The sequence below is a fragment of the Diadema setosum genome, chromosome 15 (genome assembly GCF_964275005.1).
Source record: "Diadema setosum chromosome 15, eeDiaSeto1, whole genome shotgun sequence".
NCBI lineage: Eukaryota > Metazoa > Echinodermata > Echinoidea > Diadematoida > Diadematidae > Diadema > Diadema setosum.
This window is the reverse complement of record NC_092699.1, coordinates 37343806-37361883: the sequence shown is the minus strand read 5'-3', so window position 1 is coordinate 37361883 and position 18078 is coordinate 37343806. Positions and strand designations below refer to the sequence as shown.

General features: G+C 37.6%; 1 protein-coding gene across 1 annotated transcript in view; it reads right to left on the bottom strand.

Moving 5' to 3' along the window:
• Window positions 1-902: 902 nt before the first annotated feature.
• Window positions 903-18078, bottom strand: part of LOC140238739 (uncharacterized) — a 30687-nt gene continuing 13511 nt past the window's right edge. Inside the window, exons 2-5 of the mRNA XM_072318634.1 lie at window positions 4150-4393; window positions 3410-3508; window positions 2167-2258; window positions 903-1013 (exon numbers count right to left, since the gene is read on the bottom strand). Coding sequence (XP_072174735.1) covers window positions 903-1013; window positions 2167-2258; window positions 3410-3508; window positions 4150-4393 — 546 coding nt within the window. The remainder of the gene's footprint in view (window positions 1014-2166; window positions 2259-3409; window positions 3509-4149; window positions 4394-18078) is intronic.

Sequence of the window (18078 nt, the reverse complement as noted above, 5' to 3'; positions counted from 1 at the left end):
ACTAATGGGCATTATTCAGGGAGGAGAATGAAGTGCTACCATTCCGGGTAACAAGAGTTTGTTGAAACAATATTGGCGTGACCACATGACAGGTTGTGATCATTCTTAGCTCTCGTATAAGAAGGGTCATAAATCTTGGTGTTTGCTCCGGATAGTTTTGTCGATGCATGGCATGGTTTTGTTGGTGCATGACAACACCGGGATACTAGAGGAAAGATTGCAAGAATGGTGTGACATGTCGCGATTATTTTTGGCTGCATGTCAACTGTCATAAGCTCAAGTCTTGGCATTTGCTCCGGGAGGTTTTGTTGGTGCATGGCAATAAGTCCTGATGTTTTTACTTCCTTCATACTAATTAGGAAATGATGTCCGGTACGAAAACATACACTCTGGCCATGGAATAACAAGTGATACCTTTGAAGACAGAGCTTGCGACTTCAGCGATGAAAATAAAAGCTGAAACGTGTTGTAAAAATACATTGCATTTTAAATTGCTATATCAGCATATCAACATACCATCATGTTAACATTATATCATTAGCTCGATGCTGTATGGGTGATGTGCTCAGTAAAGGGATAACAACAATAAAAAAAACAACGAAAAAGATAACACATAACTCCTACTACTCTCAATATCATGATGGCAACAACGTGATTGTAAAAAGCGGCTCCTCATGAATTTATTTCAGTTTTAAACAATGTTTTCCGCACTACCAAGGAAGAAACCTTATTCTGTTTCATCCAGCTGCACGCAAACAAGACCTACCGCATTCTAAATATTTTGAACGTGGAGACGCATTAGTCACGTGACATCTACAGTTCTCTCAAGAGAGCACCCGTTATCGTCTGCGGTTCTCTCTCTCTCTCTCTCTGTGTTTGCCGCACACAATACTCAGTAGTTCCTACGCGCCGTTCAAATCTGGACACGATATTCGTCCGACTGGGTCCGACTCCTTTCCGACCGAGTCTGACTCCCTTCCGACAAGCCAATGAGTGAACATCAATCCTTTGCCCTGTGTGTTTGAGAAAAATGCATGGTTATTTGAAAATGAATCGTACATATCATTTTCTTTCTACATAATCATGCGTAGTATATATCGGTGATAACATTGTCTGTCATGTCTGTCCAAATCAGCAAACAGGTGGGTGTCCGTGAAAAGTGACCCACTTTAAACACAAACCCAAGAACTGGGCAGCATCGCTCTTGTTGTTTTGTAAATATTTAAAAGCCAGTGGCTACTGTGTTTGCAGAGTACCGATGAATGTAAAGAGCAGAAGGAATTGGATCTACCTGTATATTTCTCACTATCCTCTATATTCATATTCATATAATATACATACAGTATAATAATGTTTATGCATATTTTATATAGAGTATATGCACTTTACGTGTGTGTTTGTGTGTCTGTCTGTCTGTGTCTGTGTACAGAGAATATGGGTACATCCGTGGTGCCCAATAAATTGCTTTTATAATGATTCTAAAATACATTATCACGTATCTTAAATGACATTATATTGGCCTTTAGGTGATAAATCTATAAAGAGAAGGTAATTTCCCCTTTTCATCACATAACTCGACTACTTTCTCTATTGTAAACCACGAATAGAAATATGACGCAAAGTCGTACTGTGAGCATTATAAGATTAGTCACGAATTCACTGAATGATCGCCAAAGCAGCATCAAATCTAACAACAAACAAATAAACGAAATATTTACACGCACATTTCGGCGGACATGTGAGTGCAAGTTTATTTGGATTTCATGTGTTGTGTGTGCTTGGGTATTCATGTGTGAATGATGATTAATTGTATCTGTCTATGCACAGTATTGCTTTCAACTCGTGGAAGTGACTAAAGGAAATTATGATTCCCATTGGGTGATGTTCGTCAGTCGTTAGACCGAAATTGCTATCCCAAAACACACATTTTCCCTGTCATATACCTGTACTCATAAATGTTTGTTAATACGAACATTTGTGGCGTTACTCCAAAGGCGCGTTAATCCGAAAATGAAAAGATGATGAATACAAAATTAGTGAACCTTCCGAAGCTTCGGAAATACCAGCATTATTTCGTTTTCGAATTAACGAACCTCGCAATAACGAAATGTAACCATTCCATTATGTGGATCAAACGAATGTGATGACATAAAAAAGTTGCCTTACCTTCACATCAATGACACCCCTTGGTTCGGTGTGGAAGCCGCCGATTACGTCTAGAATAGACTTACACTCTTCACTGATATGGATCTTCATGGCTGTAAGGACAGTGTTTAAAAGGTCAAGTGAAAAGAAGATGTAATCATTTGAAAAGAAGCTTTCTAAAAACTCTACACCTCTATTTTGACGCCGAGAGAAACACTACATCTAGCCCACATTGGTCGGTTGGTTTCAGTATTGCATATTGTGGTTAAGTAGAATGAAATTGCACAAATGATAGTTCGGAAGTTCCAATAAAATCGAACAAAATATCACAAAGTCATGAAACCTTTGATTGCTTTATGTTTTTGCGAAGAGCTGTGACATCGTGTACAACGACAATTAGATATGCATTTGTAGTAGATTATGTGTATTCTAAGTTGATTTATATGTTTGTTTGTTTGTTTTGATGAATAGATATTTCATATTCTTCTTATTATTAAATTGTCTTCCGTTAATTTATTCATAATTCATAAGAATTGTTTTTGTTGATAAAAATTATGTAGTATCTGCAACTCCTTCAATCCTAAATAATACTTCTTATTTGAACATTATTGTATGAGCCATTGCTCTGACGGACACGTGCTCCTTTCTTTTTTTAAAGAAAATCCCATTATACCTCAAAATTCAATGAAGACTAAAGACTTTCAAGTCTTTTTGAAACTTCCTTGGTGAGATATGTAACGATAACATGTAAAATCTGCTAATACACAAATGTATTCATAATATACGTCTTTAGATTTAAGGTGGAATTTGTTTGATTTTTGGCTTTGTTTAATGACAAATAAAAAATAACTGAATTGAAATGAATTGAATGGAATTGAATTAAATTGACAAACATTTGTTTGATTTCCCAGTTTACAAATGGGAAATTCAATAATTATATGGATAATGCTAGAATGACGACACCATTGAATGAGAATTATACCGTAAATAATCACATCATGTGTGGTAATTACAAAAAAAAAAAAAAATCCTTCCACAAATATCGAATAATTTTGATCGAAGTAATGATAAAGCGTATATGTGATAAAAGGGGTGAGGTTTTAATTGCAGAATTCAGACGAGGGGTCGTTATGTAACTTTCTTTTCATGAATGAACTTCACACAGAGCGCGTAAGGTCCATTTTGGTGCATGAAATAGCGCCTAGGGCAGTGTAGGAGGAACATTGCAAGACATTCGTTACGATAAATGGCAGAAGAAACTTACGAAAGCCATGAGATTCCATGCGCGAGGCGGTGTTTACCGTATCCCCAAAGAGACAGTAGCGGGGCATCTTGGAGCCAACCACCCCGGCTGCACATGGTCCTAAAATGAGAAAGAAAAACGCAAAGAAAGAAAATGAAAATGAAGTTCTAACGTGTCCAAAGTACAACTTCATTTGGCATAAGTTACTTAAAAAGATCTCGTTCGCATAAGGGCGTGGGGCTGTGGGGGATAGGATTGTTTTTCCTCGAGACAGCATCTCTTGTATCCATTCCACCTTTTCATTTAATTATTTTTGGTCACCATGCAACATAACTTTCAACTATAGTAAATCACACTCCTCAATTTTCGACCTCATCTTTTTGCTCTTAAAGAGCAATGTACAAAATGATATCAAAGGTTAACAATAGATTAGTATACTGGAAGTTTTGAGGGCCACAGTAACTATGTTACAAATATTGACCATCGCAGTTGTTGTTGTTGTTGTTGTTGTTGTTATTGTTGTTGAAGGAGACATCGCGGTTTACAAACATTTGCGATACACTGGAGTCCCGTTACAACGAAGTCCTCGGAACCAGCAGTTTTCTTTCGTCATATCGAAATTTCTTTGTAACCGAACAAACAAACAATAAAAAACATGTAGTGCGGATAATGTTGCGGCCTCAATTTTGACTTCGTTGTAACCGTGTTCGTTATACGGGAGTGCACTGTATTATACGCCCCCATACAGGGGATTTTAATACCTGTGTGGGCGCCAATCCGGAGAAGAATGCGTTCTTCACTAAGGTGTGGTATTCTGAATGTGTGGACTCCCTGGATCATGTCGAGAGCCAGGGAGGCGATCTCCGCTGCATGCTTGTCCCCGTTTCGGACGGGCACGCCGCTGACCACCATGTAGGCGTCACCGATGGTCTCGACCTTGTAGACGTCGTACTTCTCGATGCACGAGTCGAAGAACTGGTAGAGCAGGTTGAGAAATGTGACTACCTGAGGTTGGGAAAGGCAAAAAGCGACCGAATATCGATATTGTAACAGATTTTCTTTCTTTCTCAGGAGTTTCATCACAACAACAACAGCAAACGATGGAAAACGTCACTGATCGTTATTACTTGAAATCTTTCATAAAAATCAGTGACTGTTTCGGTGTCAAGAGCTCACGTCATCCCAATTTAATTTAAACAAAAATCGATAGGGTCGCCTTATTCAGGTGATTCTGAAGTCACCGAGTTGTACTACTTTCTTTGTTTACCTCCGTAGATCATGGGCCTTTTCGTGTCCAACTGGTTGGCCTTATTCTGTGTTATTTGCCTACATAGTCGAGCTCATGGGCCTTATTTGCCTAGTGTCGAGCTGATGGGCCTTTTCTGCGCAGTGTCGAGCTCATGAGCTGTATTACTCGTTGGCTGTTTGTGTCATGTACCTTTTTGAACGTGGGCCGTATGACTTGAGGTTGTCGGGCCTGTTGGATGACTCCCTACCCCTCCCCGAGCCCTATAATGGGATATGATGACCTTTTATCATTTTTTCTATGCCTTAAGCCAAAAGGAAGGGTTCACAAGAACACTCTATGAAATAATGCTTTATTTACTGCATGCAGTAGCATTAAAATAAACTACTTTGTAATGCGCAATAGGCCCTATTAATGCCATCGTGAGTTTATGGCAGAGGTTTATTTTTTGGTAAAGAAAAAAAAAGTGAATGAAAAAAAAAATCTTTACCAGACAGCATACAATTTGTGTTGTCTATAGTCTGTCCGGCTATCACATTTTCAAAAAAAAAAAAAAAAAAAACCCGAAGACAAAACAAAACAAAACCCCAAAGAATAGAGAGACTCAATAATGTATAATGTTATGAACAGCGAGATCAATAGACACAATTGTGCATTATTCAGCGTGTATAATACGAACCGATCTTCGTTCTCGGTCGCGTCGCTTTCTTTTGTCTTATTTTCCTTGCTCTTTAGTATGCTGGACTTTACGACTGTACACGTCCTTCACTTTCTGCAGTAGATGAGTAGGTTAATCAGTGGCAAAATTACTTTCTCACCCCAGAAAAAAAAAATATAGTCAAACCGTAACGTCATTAACTTTTCATAGGTGCTTAATATAAACCTGTGCCCGCAGAAATGACGGAAGTTAGAGAGAGAAAGGGGGGGGGGGGATTCAGAAATGAAAAGAGAGGCAGCATATTGATTGTGGTTTGCTTTTATTGTCGCGAACAATTACAGGTAGAATACAATCATTTTGATTACTGTATAGATGCCCGAAAATGACATTCCCTTGCCCTTGTCTGTCTGCGTGACTTTCACGTGATGCTCTTCAGCGAGACACAATACGGACTATTCCAGTCCTTATTGCTCTGCGCATGCGTGTATGTTTACAGATTTATTAGTATACAAATGATGCACAGGATAGAGTGCGTTAGTGGAGGCGTAGCGCACTCGAGGGTATTTACAATTGTGAATTGTAAATACCCGAGAGTGAGCTGCGTCTCCACTAACGCCACGAAATAATCCTGTGCATCATTTGTTTTATAAAATGGGTCGAAAACTAACAACATTTTTCACGTACCTTTGTGGATCAAGATGTCCGAAGATGTTCGTTCCAAACACGTCGCACTCGGAAATCCGGCACATATAAGTACTGTACGTATAACAGTATACGTACGCCACACATGTTATGCACACAAGAAAGGCCGGCCGGCAGCCCGAACTAGAAGTTGTTTACAGGATTGACAGCGCGTATAGTAGCGCGCGACGCACTTGTAACAACTGATTGAGTGCGCACTGCTAGTGCAAACATTGTGACGTCGGCCGTGGATCCGGATGTTAGTGAGAAATTAACACAAGCACACGTGACTTATTTCAGCGCTTCCAATTGGCTACATTCTTGAACCCATTTTATAATTTACAAATGATGCACAGGATAGAGTTCGCCTCGTGCATGTTTCACAATTGTAAATACCCTCGACTGAGCTGCGTCTCCACTAACGCCACGTAATAATCCTGTGCATCATTTGTTTTATAAAATGGGTCGAAAACTAACAACATTTTTCACGTACCTTTGTGGATCAAGATGTCCGAAGATGCTCGTCCCAGTAAACACGTCGCACTCGGAAAGTACTGTACGTATAAGAATATACGTACGCCGGGCCACACATGTTATGCACACAAGAAAGGCCGGCCGGCAGCCCGAACTAGAAGTCGTTTACCATATTTACAGGATTGACAGCGCGTATAGTAGCGCGCGACGCACTTGTAACAACTGATTGAGTGCGCACTGCTAGTGCAAACATTGTGACGTCGGCCGTGGATGTTAGTGAGAAATTAATACAAGCACACGTGACTCATTTCAGCGCTTCCAATTGGCTACATTCTTGAACCCATTTTATAATCTCATATAGCGTTTAATTACACTTGGATATGAGCTCGAATGACTCAAGTGACTTATTTCACGTCGTCTCACGACCCTGACCGAAATTAACGCCAGGACTCTACATCATAAAGATATTTGATTTCACGCAAAGTTGTAATGTCACTTAACATAGCAACGAATGCACTATATATGCTCATATCTCATTGGTCACTACAACCCCGTTGCCAAGGTAACGAGGAACTGTAGTCATTGGGGTTGATCTTACTGACACGTGTTTTGCGATCAAGGCATGGGTATAGTGAATTCGTATTAATGGTCACGTGCTGGATGTGTTGGAGCATTCTTTGCATTCTAGGTCATGAAAATGAGGAGATCAGCTGCAGACAAAGCTAGAGAATGCATCACACCGATAAATTCTCAGCTGCATGCGAGAAGATAAATTACAACTATGTTCTCCATTTCGATATGGATGTTCATTATCTATCATTACTCCCGATAACTTGATATATAGCAGAAAAGGAGGCGAAATAGAGCGTGTGATATCTTTCATTTTCTTTAAAATTGATAGCTGCAACCGGAAAATATAAAGAGATGAATTAAGAGAAACGTGTTGGCGTATAAAGTCAGGCTGGATATGTGCTAGAGTCATTTTGAAAGCATGTAGTATCTGAAGATTGTTGCTTTGGTCTACATGTCAATATCCCTCATATGTTCACGATGTAGATGTGATATATCCGTCATATCCAAAGTACAATTATGTTCTTCCTTTCGATATGGATGTTCATCATTTATCATTACTCCTGATAACTTGATATATACCAGAAAAGGAGGCGAAATAGAGCGTGTGATATTTTTTTTTCTCTCTCTCCAAAATTGATAACTGCAACCGGAAAAAATTTAAGAGAAATGTATTGACATATAAAGTTAGGCTGAATATGTGCGATAGTCATTTGTGAAAGCATGCAGTATCTGAAGATTGACGCTTTGGTCTACATGTCAATCTCTCTCGGTACGTTCACGATGTAGATGTGATACGTATATCCGTCATTATATCCAAAGTCTTATTTGGCCTGAATCTGTGGCTGGTGAAGGGGGGGGGGGGGGGTGGGTTTCAGGGGGGAAGGAGCCGAGGGTAGAAATCATCACACTGATTGTTCACTGACGTGTAAAAGGGTTGATACCGATTGTGAGCGGGCCCTTCTAAGTTGAATTTCAGCGTTTGGTTTGGTGCTGCATTTATTTATTATTATCATTATCATTTTTTTTTTTTTTTGGGGGGGGGGGTGAATTTTATACCCTTTATAATTTATCCCCAATAAAGTAGGCAGTGTCGTTTTATTTTTTTTAACACCTACAAAAGAAGAAGAAAAAAAGTCAACCCACATATGCAAATATCGTGGGATTGCTACTTCTAACAAAGGTTGCACTTGACAGGCAGAAACTTGCCAAAATCTGGCAAATGAATCTTGGGATTCATGCGCTGTATTTGAAGCTCTTCGGTAGTACATGACAAAGAACAGAATGATGAACAGTTGATCGCATGGAGATGTTCTTAGTGTATATCTCTAGGATTGTAGCCTCAATAGATCCTCATGGAGAGAGAGGAAAAAAAAAATATGTAAGCCAGCGTTAACTCATTACTATAGTAAGCCAGCCTTGTCGATATCAAATACCACGAACACTGGACGAACCCAGGCAAACACATACCCAGATACTGAAACATCGCTGAGTACCTTCTGCGCACAGTTCTTCGTTTTTATTGATTTAATAGGCGGGTCACTGTATTCGAATGCTAGTGAGCGGATACTTTTCACTTATTATCAAGTAATCATCCATTGAATTCACCTGTTGATGCTGAATACATTTCAGTCTTGGGGAGTCCAGTTGCATGCATCGATTCTGTGGCTGTGTTGGAAAGGATATCGGACAGGTTTTCAAATTGTAAGAAGAGTTCTGATTGTCAGGGATGTCTCCACTAGCGTACTGCTTTAATACACGCAACACACCCCGTACAGATTAAGTGTTGCTACAATATTGTATTAATCATTCCTTCTTGGTTTTTATGATGGCGAAAGTGCCTGAAACAGCATGCATGCTTGTTATATGCAATAATGCTCTAATTTTAGCCCAATCACTTACGCATGTGTGTGTGTGTGTGTCTGTCTGTGCCTGCCAGTTAGTGTTTATGCTATATGTACCAATACCACGTGAGTTGAAAAACTCAAGCTCCATAACATCTTTTAGGATTAATCTAAAATCCTACTTGTTTTAACCATGTTAACAGTGCGTTTTGAAGACAGATTTTCATGTCTTCTTTTTCATCTTCTTCTTTTACGGCGCAATAGAAATTGTATGTATGTATGTATGTATGTATGTATTATTATTATCATTGTTATTATGAAAGAATATGTACCAATAAAGAACATAAAAGAAAAAAATATGTCTGCTTTTTGCACAATATGCTATACCATTGAAGAAATTACATAATTAAGTTAAGTTAAGCTGACCTCTGCTTGTATAGGTGATTTAATGTATCGGGGTGTGAATGCTCGGAGTGAATTGTTAAAGAAGTGTGAAATGGGAATGGAGGGGAACCCACGATACAGCAATCAAAGCAACGACGTGGATTCTCTTCTCTTGGGTAAGTCGGAGACATTTTATAACAAATTCTAATTTGTCTAAAATGATTGATTCTACCTCGTTCAATGTCAAATAATGCATCATTTACACTGTCTTCATTAATTCATTATTTTTCCATTCTGCAAGCAGAGGTCGACTGAGAATGAGGTTGAAGCAAACATGGCGGCCTTGAGCGGAGTACTGTATTTTTTTTTAGTCTGTAATTGAGCTCAACTTGACTTTGTTCATATCCATGAACCAACAACTCGTATATATATGAATTGTTTCATTTTGCTTCTCCCTTTTACTGAATGGAAATAAATGATAATTGAATTACATTGATTAAACGGAGTCCCATCTAATATTAAAGGTATGAATGCGTAGTACCACTCTATAGGGTCTTTTCTTGGATCTTTTCTTTTCTATTTTAGCAATGATTTACGATATCCAACATATATATTTCAGGTAAGATATTATTTCATATTATATTACATGACAGAACTGCTTTATTCATAAAGGTTCAGATCCTGATGCTTCACTTCATAAGTTAACGTTCACCTTGTATCAAACGAATTAATTTAAAACAAATAAATTAATTCAAAACATTGACAAAAATAATTACTTATGTTTTACAAAAACCAAAATTGACAATAATTTGAACTTGGACAAGGCACTATAAAAGAATTAATAGCACTAGATTTTGTTATTTTCTATATGCAGTAGATAACAAGATGTCGTGGAACAACTATGTCCATCATTAATGTTCAACCATAATCGTATTATCTAGCAGTTCTGAGGTTTTCTATAAACTACACTCCCCCCCCCCACCCACCCGAAAAGAACCAAAAAAAAAAAGTTATATTATCCATTTGTTTCATCCAACATTGTAGCATCGTTTAGGGCCTCACATCAAAGATAAATAATGAAGGCATTCATACCTGATTCATACTTGTAACAGAAACGTAGCATTTGCTTGAATTGATATCTGACTCCGCCCCTCGTAAACTTTTGCTTTTCACAACAAAATTTTACCCGTTCAAGATCTTAATTCTCTTGAGAGTGCAATTTTCATGTTTCGTCACAATACTCTTCCTTAACTATTTCATAATTGTTTCAATCGATCGTACTCTTGTTAACTGTATTGGCTAAGATGTGCATTGGCATTGCTTGGTGTGAAGCGGTCAGAATAAAAAAAAATGTGATTGAAATTTGAAATTTGAAATTCTTGAAATTCTTCATATTATCATCATTATCATTACCATGACCATTATTATTATGATTACTACTACTACTACTATCATCATCATCACTATCACCATCATCACTATCACCATAACCATTATTATTGTGACTTCACTCTGAATTGCTCTATTCATGATTATAACACTTATAGAGCTCAAAATATTCTGCCTCTATTAAACCATTTTAAAAGGCTTTACAAAATATTCGTTTTGATGAAATGTACCACGACTTCTCTCCATTTATATTGTTATAGGACCTATGCAATGTGTCCTCCTTTTAATTCCTTTCTCCTAACCTTATGTCGTTCATCCACATTTCTCATAGTTTCATGTGAATTTGTTTGATAATCGTTTAAACGTAAAAATTATTGTAAGGGATGATTTCTGAAAAGTCTCTCGTGTTCCTTTTCCATGATCTAATCTTATTAAAGACGTATTAAGATGAATATATTTTGAAATTTGTAACTGCTGTTATTATGACTTGAAAACTTTAATTGAAATGAATGAAGGAAATCTGGAAAGATAATTCAACAAAATCTCGTGTTCAAATGTGCTGATCAGACATTCCGAAAGTTTGAATACTAATCATTGACTTGTCTCTGTTTGTTTCATCTTCGATACAAGGCATCTTTTTTTTTTTTTCCTATCAGTGGAGTCTATTCATGGGAAAATATATCATCAGAATGAAATCAATTCCTCACACCTATTGCGAAAGAATGAATAGTCAACTTCAACATGTGAAGTGCAGTGGGCAGTATTTTAGAGTTCATCAACCTCCCGCCTGGATTCTTCGCGATGTAAAACAAAACATGTTAGCACTAATCGCTTGTTTACCACACGAGTCTCCAAATTGATTTGATACCTTAATCAGTTAGCTATAAACTATAAGTTCAAATAACATGTCCATCATGTAATTTGTCCATTTTTTAAAGAGTTGGACCACATAGCTTATGATGGGAGCTAAATCAGAATGCTTAATCTCTGGAATGACTTTTCAGAAAGTGCTTAGTACCTCTGTACTTTTTATTTTCATTTAATGAAGTGTCATAAAGTATTACTTGCAATCACCACCGCCGATAGTGAGCCTGCAGAGACGTGACTTTCTCTATGGCGATCGCTGTCAAACACCTGCCATTTGTAAAGCAATGAGGGAATGATCCGATTAGCCTCAAATTTGGCACACTCATTAGGCAAATTCTAGTCATAATTATTTCTATTTACCAGTGCCAAATCGAGTGTTTTGAAAAGCAAAAATAAATCAAATCAATGCAAATTGAAAGAAGAAAACTCCATAGGCCTAACTGGACTCAGCATACATGATATACTTGATAATCATCTTGCTCCTAAACTGCCCATTGCGACCAGAGCGACTTTATCATGTGGGAATGGTTAATGATGAGTGGCCAACATACATATCAGTACTATTGTGTTCCCATACAGTATGGATTACTAGAAAGAGCTTATTCCCAGACCAGTATTGCAAACAAACGGCAGCGGCATACAGCCTGGTAGAACGTGTGAGGCTTGCACGCGCCAAATTGGTATAGCAGTAATAATCTCACTCGTACGTATTCTCATGCCACTTTATCTTATTTAGCACGTAACCATTCATTACTTCCTTTCTAAACAATAAATGAAAGTTTGCGTCACTATACTTTTCTTGTAGAGTATTTTCTTTTTTGCCAGTTTTCACAGCTCATTTTCCCTTTCCTTGTAACTTTCACGTGAGACTCACGTTACTCTGCTTAAAAAGGGGAGGGGAGAGGTTGGTCATAATATTATTATAACGTGTTTTTTTTCCCAACATGATACACTCTCCAAGGTCATCAACGCACCAACGCACGCATTCTACTCACACACACACACACCCACACACACACACACACACACACAAGGAGTGAGAGAGAGGAAGAGAGAGAGAGAGAGAGAGAAACATCTCTGCCTATTTGACTTTTGCACACAGAATTTGACAAGAAGCGTCAAATGAAATCCTATTATAAAAGTGTGATAACTGGCGCTCTGCTCCGATGATCGAAGATTTGGTGCTGCGGATGAGACAAAAGGGGGTGAACGGGGGCTCTTGTAAGTAATTGTTTCAACCAATCTAATTCGACATGCTTCGATACTCTTTAAAACAGAACGTCCTCTCTGCCTGTGGATGTACGACCTTTGATCATCGAGGATGACAATGATATACGAAAAATGACAGTAACCATGACCTGTTTTATTAATGCATCGCATTTTACTCAAATTATCGCCTCTATAATTTGATTACTTCCGCCAGTATTAATTTGCGCAGTTGACGTTATTGCGATTGAAGTTTCTTTTCGCTGTAGTTCGTAAAGTTTTAGGACGCCAAAGAGAGGGAGAGGGGGGGGGTGGAGAATTAAGCTGCAAAATATAAGGTTACAAAGATATCAAGCTGTTTTGGTATAGATTAAAATAGATATAAATATACCAGATGAGCGAAGACTTTAGCGGACCAGGAAAGGCATATAGTAAGACATAACCACACCTCCAAAATCCTCGTGAGTTTGTAATTCAAATATGGACATTCCCATGACTTTTTTATGTAAGAATTTTTACCTGTTCAATGTATCAAGTGAATGACGTTATGAATAATATATGCCTTTGAGGGAGCGACTACATCATGGCTCTTTAAAAGTCCTTGAAGGGTACACAAATATATGGCGGGAATACTGGACTAAAATCTTAATTTGATTTTTAGCCATGGAAAAGACTCGAGAGGAAACAAAATTCCAGCCAGAAAATCTCTTGAACATCTCCAACCTAAGTTACTTTATGATGAGATCCATAATTTCATTTGGCTGATTGTTGCAAAATATCTGAATTTGATGTGATTATGTGTGCATGGAGTGCATGTAGAATGTGAATTGAAAGAAATAAAAGCCTTAACATGATCTTGTCTTGACTGTCTTTAGAGTATATACATTATTTTCCAAAATGTCCTATAGTCCCCAAACCATTAAAATTCAGTCTTTATACTCCCTACTCTATGTAATTTATATTCTTTACTATCATCAGATTTGCACTGTATACCACATGTTTCTGTAATAATGCTCAATATAATAATGACACAAAATTAAAAGCCTTGATAGTATAGACAGTATGTAGTCTACACTTTCCATACGTTGTCTGGTGTTAAATATTTCCAGGATTTCTTTGTGCGAACCTCAACTACAGTACTTCACCATGCATTTATCCCACGCCTATATTGTTGCCAACCCCCAAAAAACTGATCAATTTTGAATGTTAATGACTTTCAGATGGGGACCTACAAGGTTTATATTCACAATCTGATCATATCTTGAATAGATTCTTTTCATATCTAATTAAATCATGATCATGTTCTAATATAATCTATTTACAATAATTTGTAAATACAACAAATTATTTGAGCAGATTTCAAGTGAAAATCCCCCAAGTCCAAATTGAAATTTTTTTTAACAGTATATACAGTGTAGGATCAACGATATATACAGCGGTTCTCTTCTCCATAATAATTTCATTGTCCACAGCGCTGTTTAGCCGCTACTCTTATCATACAGCCAAGTTTTGATCTGCCATTATCAAACTCATGCTGTTTATCATTATTGACACCTCGCACCTTACGCGTGAAGTGCTTTCGTTTTTTTCTCGCCACTGTACATCCTCCTGCTAATTGATATATTACAGGATGCGTGACTATCTCTCAATTACCTATAATAATCCGAGGCAGGCCTGCGACAACTTTATTGATTTCGTTTACACATAATTTCCTATACAAACACTATTGCTTGTATTCAATGAGGCCTCCGAAAGTAGCCAAAAATAGGAAAACCCAAACAAAGCAAAACGAAGTAACTGAACCCGATAAAATGAAAGAATGAATGGTTTCGCCGAAGGTCTTCTTGATCCCGTGTTTGCTAAATGGCACACGCCAGCACCTAGGCACTCTTGGAAGTCCATACGAGCTGTGCATCGCCGCAATCATACTCTCGGGTTATTTGTATGGATGTCAAGAGCGAATTCTTGCAAGGTGAATTCAAATAATGTGAGAAGTTCCAGTGCTTACCTACAAACCTTTGCTTATAAAATGATTATTCAGCATGAATTTGTGGTCAACATTTGCCCACAGTGGACGATGAAAATTCCACCTTTCTTGCCCTTTTCTTTCTTTCTGCTATATCCAGTTTTAATTAGTTGTTCTCACTGTGAAGATTTGCATTACATCATCGATCAATTCATCCCAAGTTGATTTTTAATGTCAAGGTTTTGGGCAAATATAATGTGTTCATACGCACTCTCAGCGCATTTTGTACATGTTTATGTATATGTACATTATGTAAGTATTTATATATTTATATCCATGCCCCCAAAATGTATATACAAACATATAGGTACCTACATACTGCACTTGTATGTATAATTATATTCATTAGTATACGTAATCATATATCCACATTTTATATGTGTATTTATGTGTATGTATTGCATATAAAACATTTCTTAGAATTATGTTGCGAGTATAAAAGGCCTTTAGTTTTCTGATCTTACATGCCTTAGATAACGAATATGCAGTAGCGGCGTGATCAATTGAAACATCCAACAATTCACTGATATGAATCGTGCTATATAGTACCAGGTATATGATATTCTCGTCTCGGAAACATAATTTGTCTTATCTAGAGTGTGTCACAACCCAAGAATGTACATCTACATCACTCAGGTATTTTCAATAATAGCATGAAACCATTGATATTCGTCTTTTTGCAAAGGTATTTTTTTTCAGTGTGTGATGTTCAAACGTGTGCCAAGTGCTTTTTTTTTTCCATTGGCGTTGGCGACGTATTGTCGCTTTCCCGACGTTTACATTCCTACGAAGCATAATGGATACAAAAAAAGAAAATGAATGTTGCAAGTGAATGGTGAACGCAAATACTTTGTATACGAACATCTGATATACATTTTACTGTAAATGTCTCCCCCTCACTCATTTATCCATTCAGATACACCTGTTTAAACAAGGCTTCAAGTATCTCTTTACTTTTTCTTTTCGTGGGATGAGCCCCTTTATTTCTAAATGTGTGTCGGCTTGCGTTTTGTCAATTCAATTTTTGCTCCGTTATCATCCCCCCCCCCCCAGTATATAGGTGCCTGGGTAATCAAAAGGTATACCAATACACAGCTGAACATTGAAAGTAATCATAGTGTGTTGAAAGTAATCATAGCGTGTGTGTGTGTGTGTGTGTGTGTGTGTGTGTGTGTGTGAATGTGTGTGAGAGTGGATACAAAAAAGTCATGAAAGTATCTTATGTACAAGTTACGTTTAAAGGGATGGTACAGTATTGGTGAAGATGAGAATTGGGCTTTTAACTTTTTGCGAGATACCAAAAAAACACTTATGATATAGTACAGAGCATACCATTTTAAAGAGGAATTCAAAGTTTATTTGATGAAAATCGGGTTTGGAATGACTGAAACATCCAAAAACAAAGTAAAACAAAGCGATAGTAATAAAGTGTGGGTCCCACACTTTATTAGAATCGCTCTTTAGGGATATGTCAGCTATTTCAAAACCAATTTTCATCAAATAAATGTTGAATTCCTCATGGAATTACATGCTCTTTCATATTTCATAAGAGGTTTCTCATTATCTCACCAAAAGATATGAGAAACCTGAAATTAGGTCTCAACCAAAACTGTACAATCCCTTTAAGTAATACGGACTGATAATTTCAGCTGTATAAACAAATAATGATTTTTAGATATGATGAAATAATTATCTAGCATCCTCCTATTCAAAAGAATTAATAGTGAAATCTTCCTGTCATTTTGTTTCCTTGTTTTTTCTTGTCTTGTAAATTCCCTCTGTTTTGGCCTAGAAGTGGTCACATGAACTCACACACGCACACACACACACACACACACGCACATACGCGTCTATGGTGGAAACCGAGGACCTGTTTTATCCACAAGAATTTTACTACATAACCGAGGACCTGTGTGTATAGGACTCTTGTCAAGCGAGGACTCATTTGTATATTACCAGACATGTACAAACATGTACCCCTACATGCAAAAGCAGACCGTTTGGAATGGTCTGCGAACCGAGGACGTCATCGGTTCTCTGTGTGTCCTCAGTTAAAATGTAAAGTTCGTGTGTGTGTCCTCGTTTTTCACCACGGGTAAGAGCACACACACAATCAACCAACTGCCGGCAAACACTTAAAGGGACTATGCAACGCAATGCATGTTGTCTTGTACTGCGATTTATGATATCGTCGGTGGGGTGACAAAACCTCGTATCTCAATTTTTTGAGATTTTGAGTTTTTTGCATAATTTTGTACCTAATGGCCTACCGCACCATCTGATAAACCTATGGAACGCCATTCTGCCTTTGTTTTTTCAAAAACGTCTTGAAACTAAACCTCGTAATTTCAACCCACGTCGAAGTTGCACTGACAAAACCTCGTAACTTAAGATACGCAAATCCTTCTCCCTATGTCTCCAAAATCTGCACTCACAAAACCTCGTATCTCCACACCAACTTCGACCCATATTGGGTTACAAGGTTTATGCAAATAGGAACTGCAAAATATGCGCTGATAATACCTCGTATCTCAATTGCAAATTTCGTTCATCGAGTTACGCGATATTATTACCTGCCGTGATTCCAAATGAACATTGACAAAACGCGTATCTCGTACATTTCGCGCGAAATATTTTTGCGCGCGCTTTCTTATTTATCATTTTATGGAATTGGAAGTCGATGTCATATCGATTTCTGTGCTCTCCCATTGAACAGTTTATAGGAAGGAAGACGCAACAGCCATCACGAACCAAGGTACCAAAAAAACTACCAAATCTTAAATTACTTTTCTTATACTGTGTTTCATAATTAATTATGTAAGGGAGGTTAGCTGAACTTTAATAGTGCCGAGCTAGTTACACTGTGTCATTGTAAAATATCATTATAACATTATGAAATTAGATTTAACTTTTTAATATTATTCATAAAGGTAGGAAAAGTCAGTCCTGCCTGTGTAGGCTGTGAGAGTAAATTAACTGTGATCGGTGTGTCGCTCTGTGCGTGTGTCTGTGTGTGTGTGCGTGTACGTGTGTGTGTATGTGTGTGTGTGTGAGTGTTTTGAGTCATGAGTGTTCCTGATTTGGGTTTTATGTTCGGGGAACAGTTGAACTCGAACTTTATGTCAGGCTGGTCAAAACCTTGTTAGAAATTAGAGAGTTCAGATGTAATGACTCATAACTTAATTTGGTTTTAGTAGGTCTAGTCTAACTTACAGTAAATTAGGTAATTTGATGCTTTCTTAGGACATTGATCGTTAGTTTAATATAGAGACCTAACAGTTAGATCTGACTAGATCTAAATGTAAATCTAACTTGAATTATTCTAAAACTAGTATACGGTCAAAC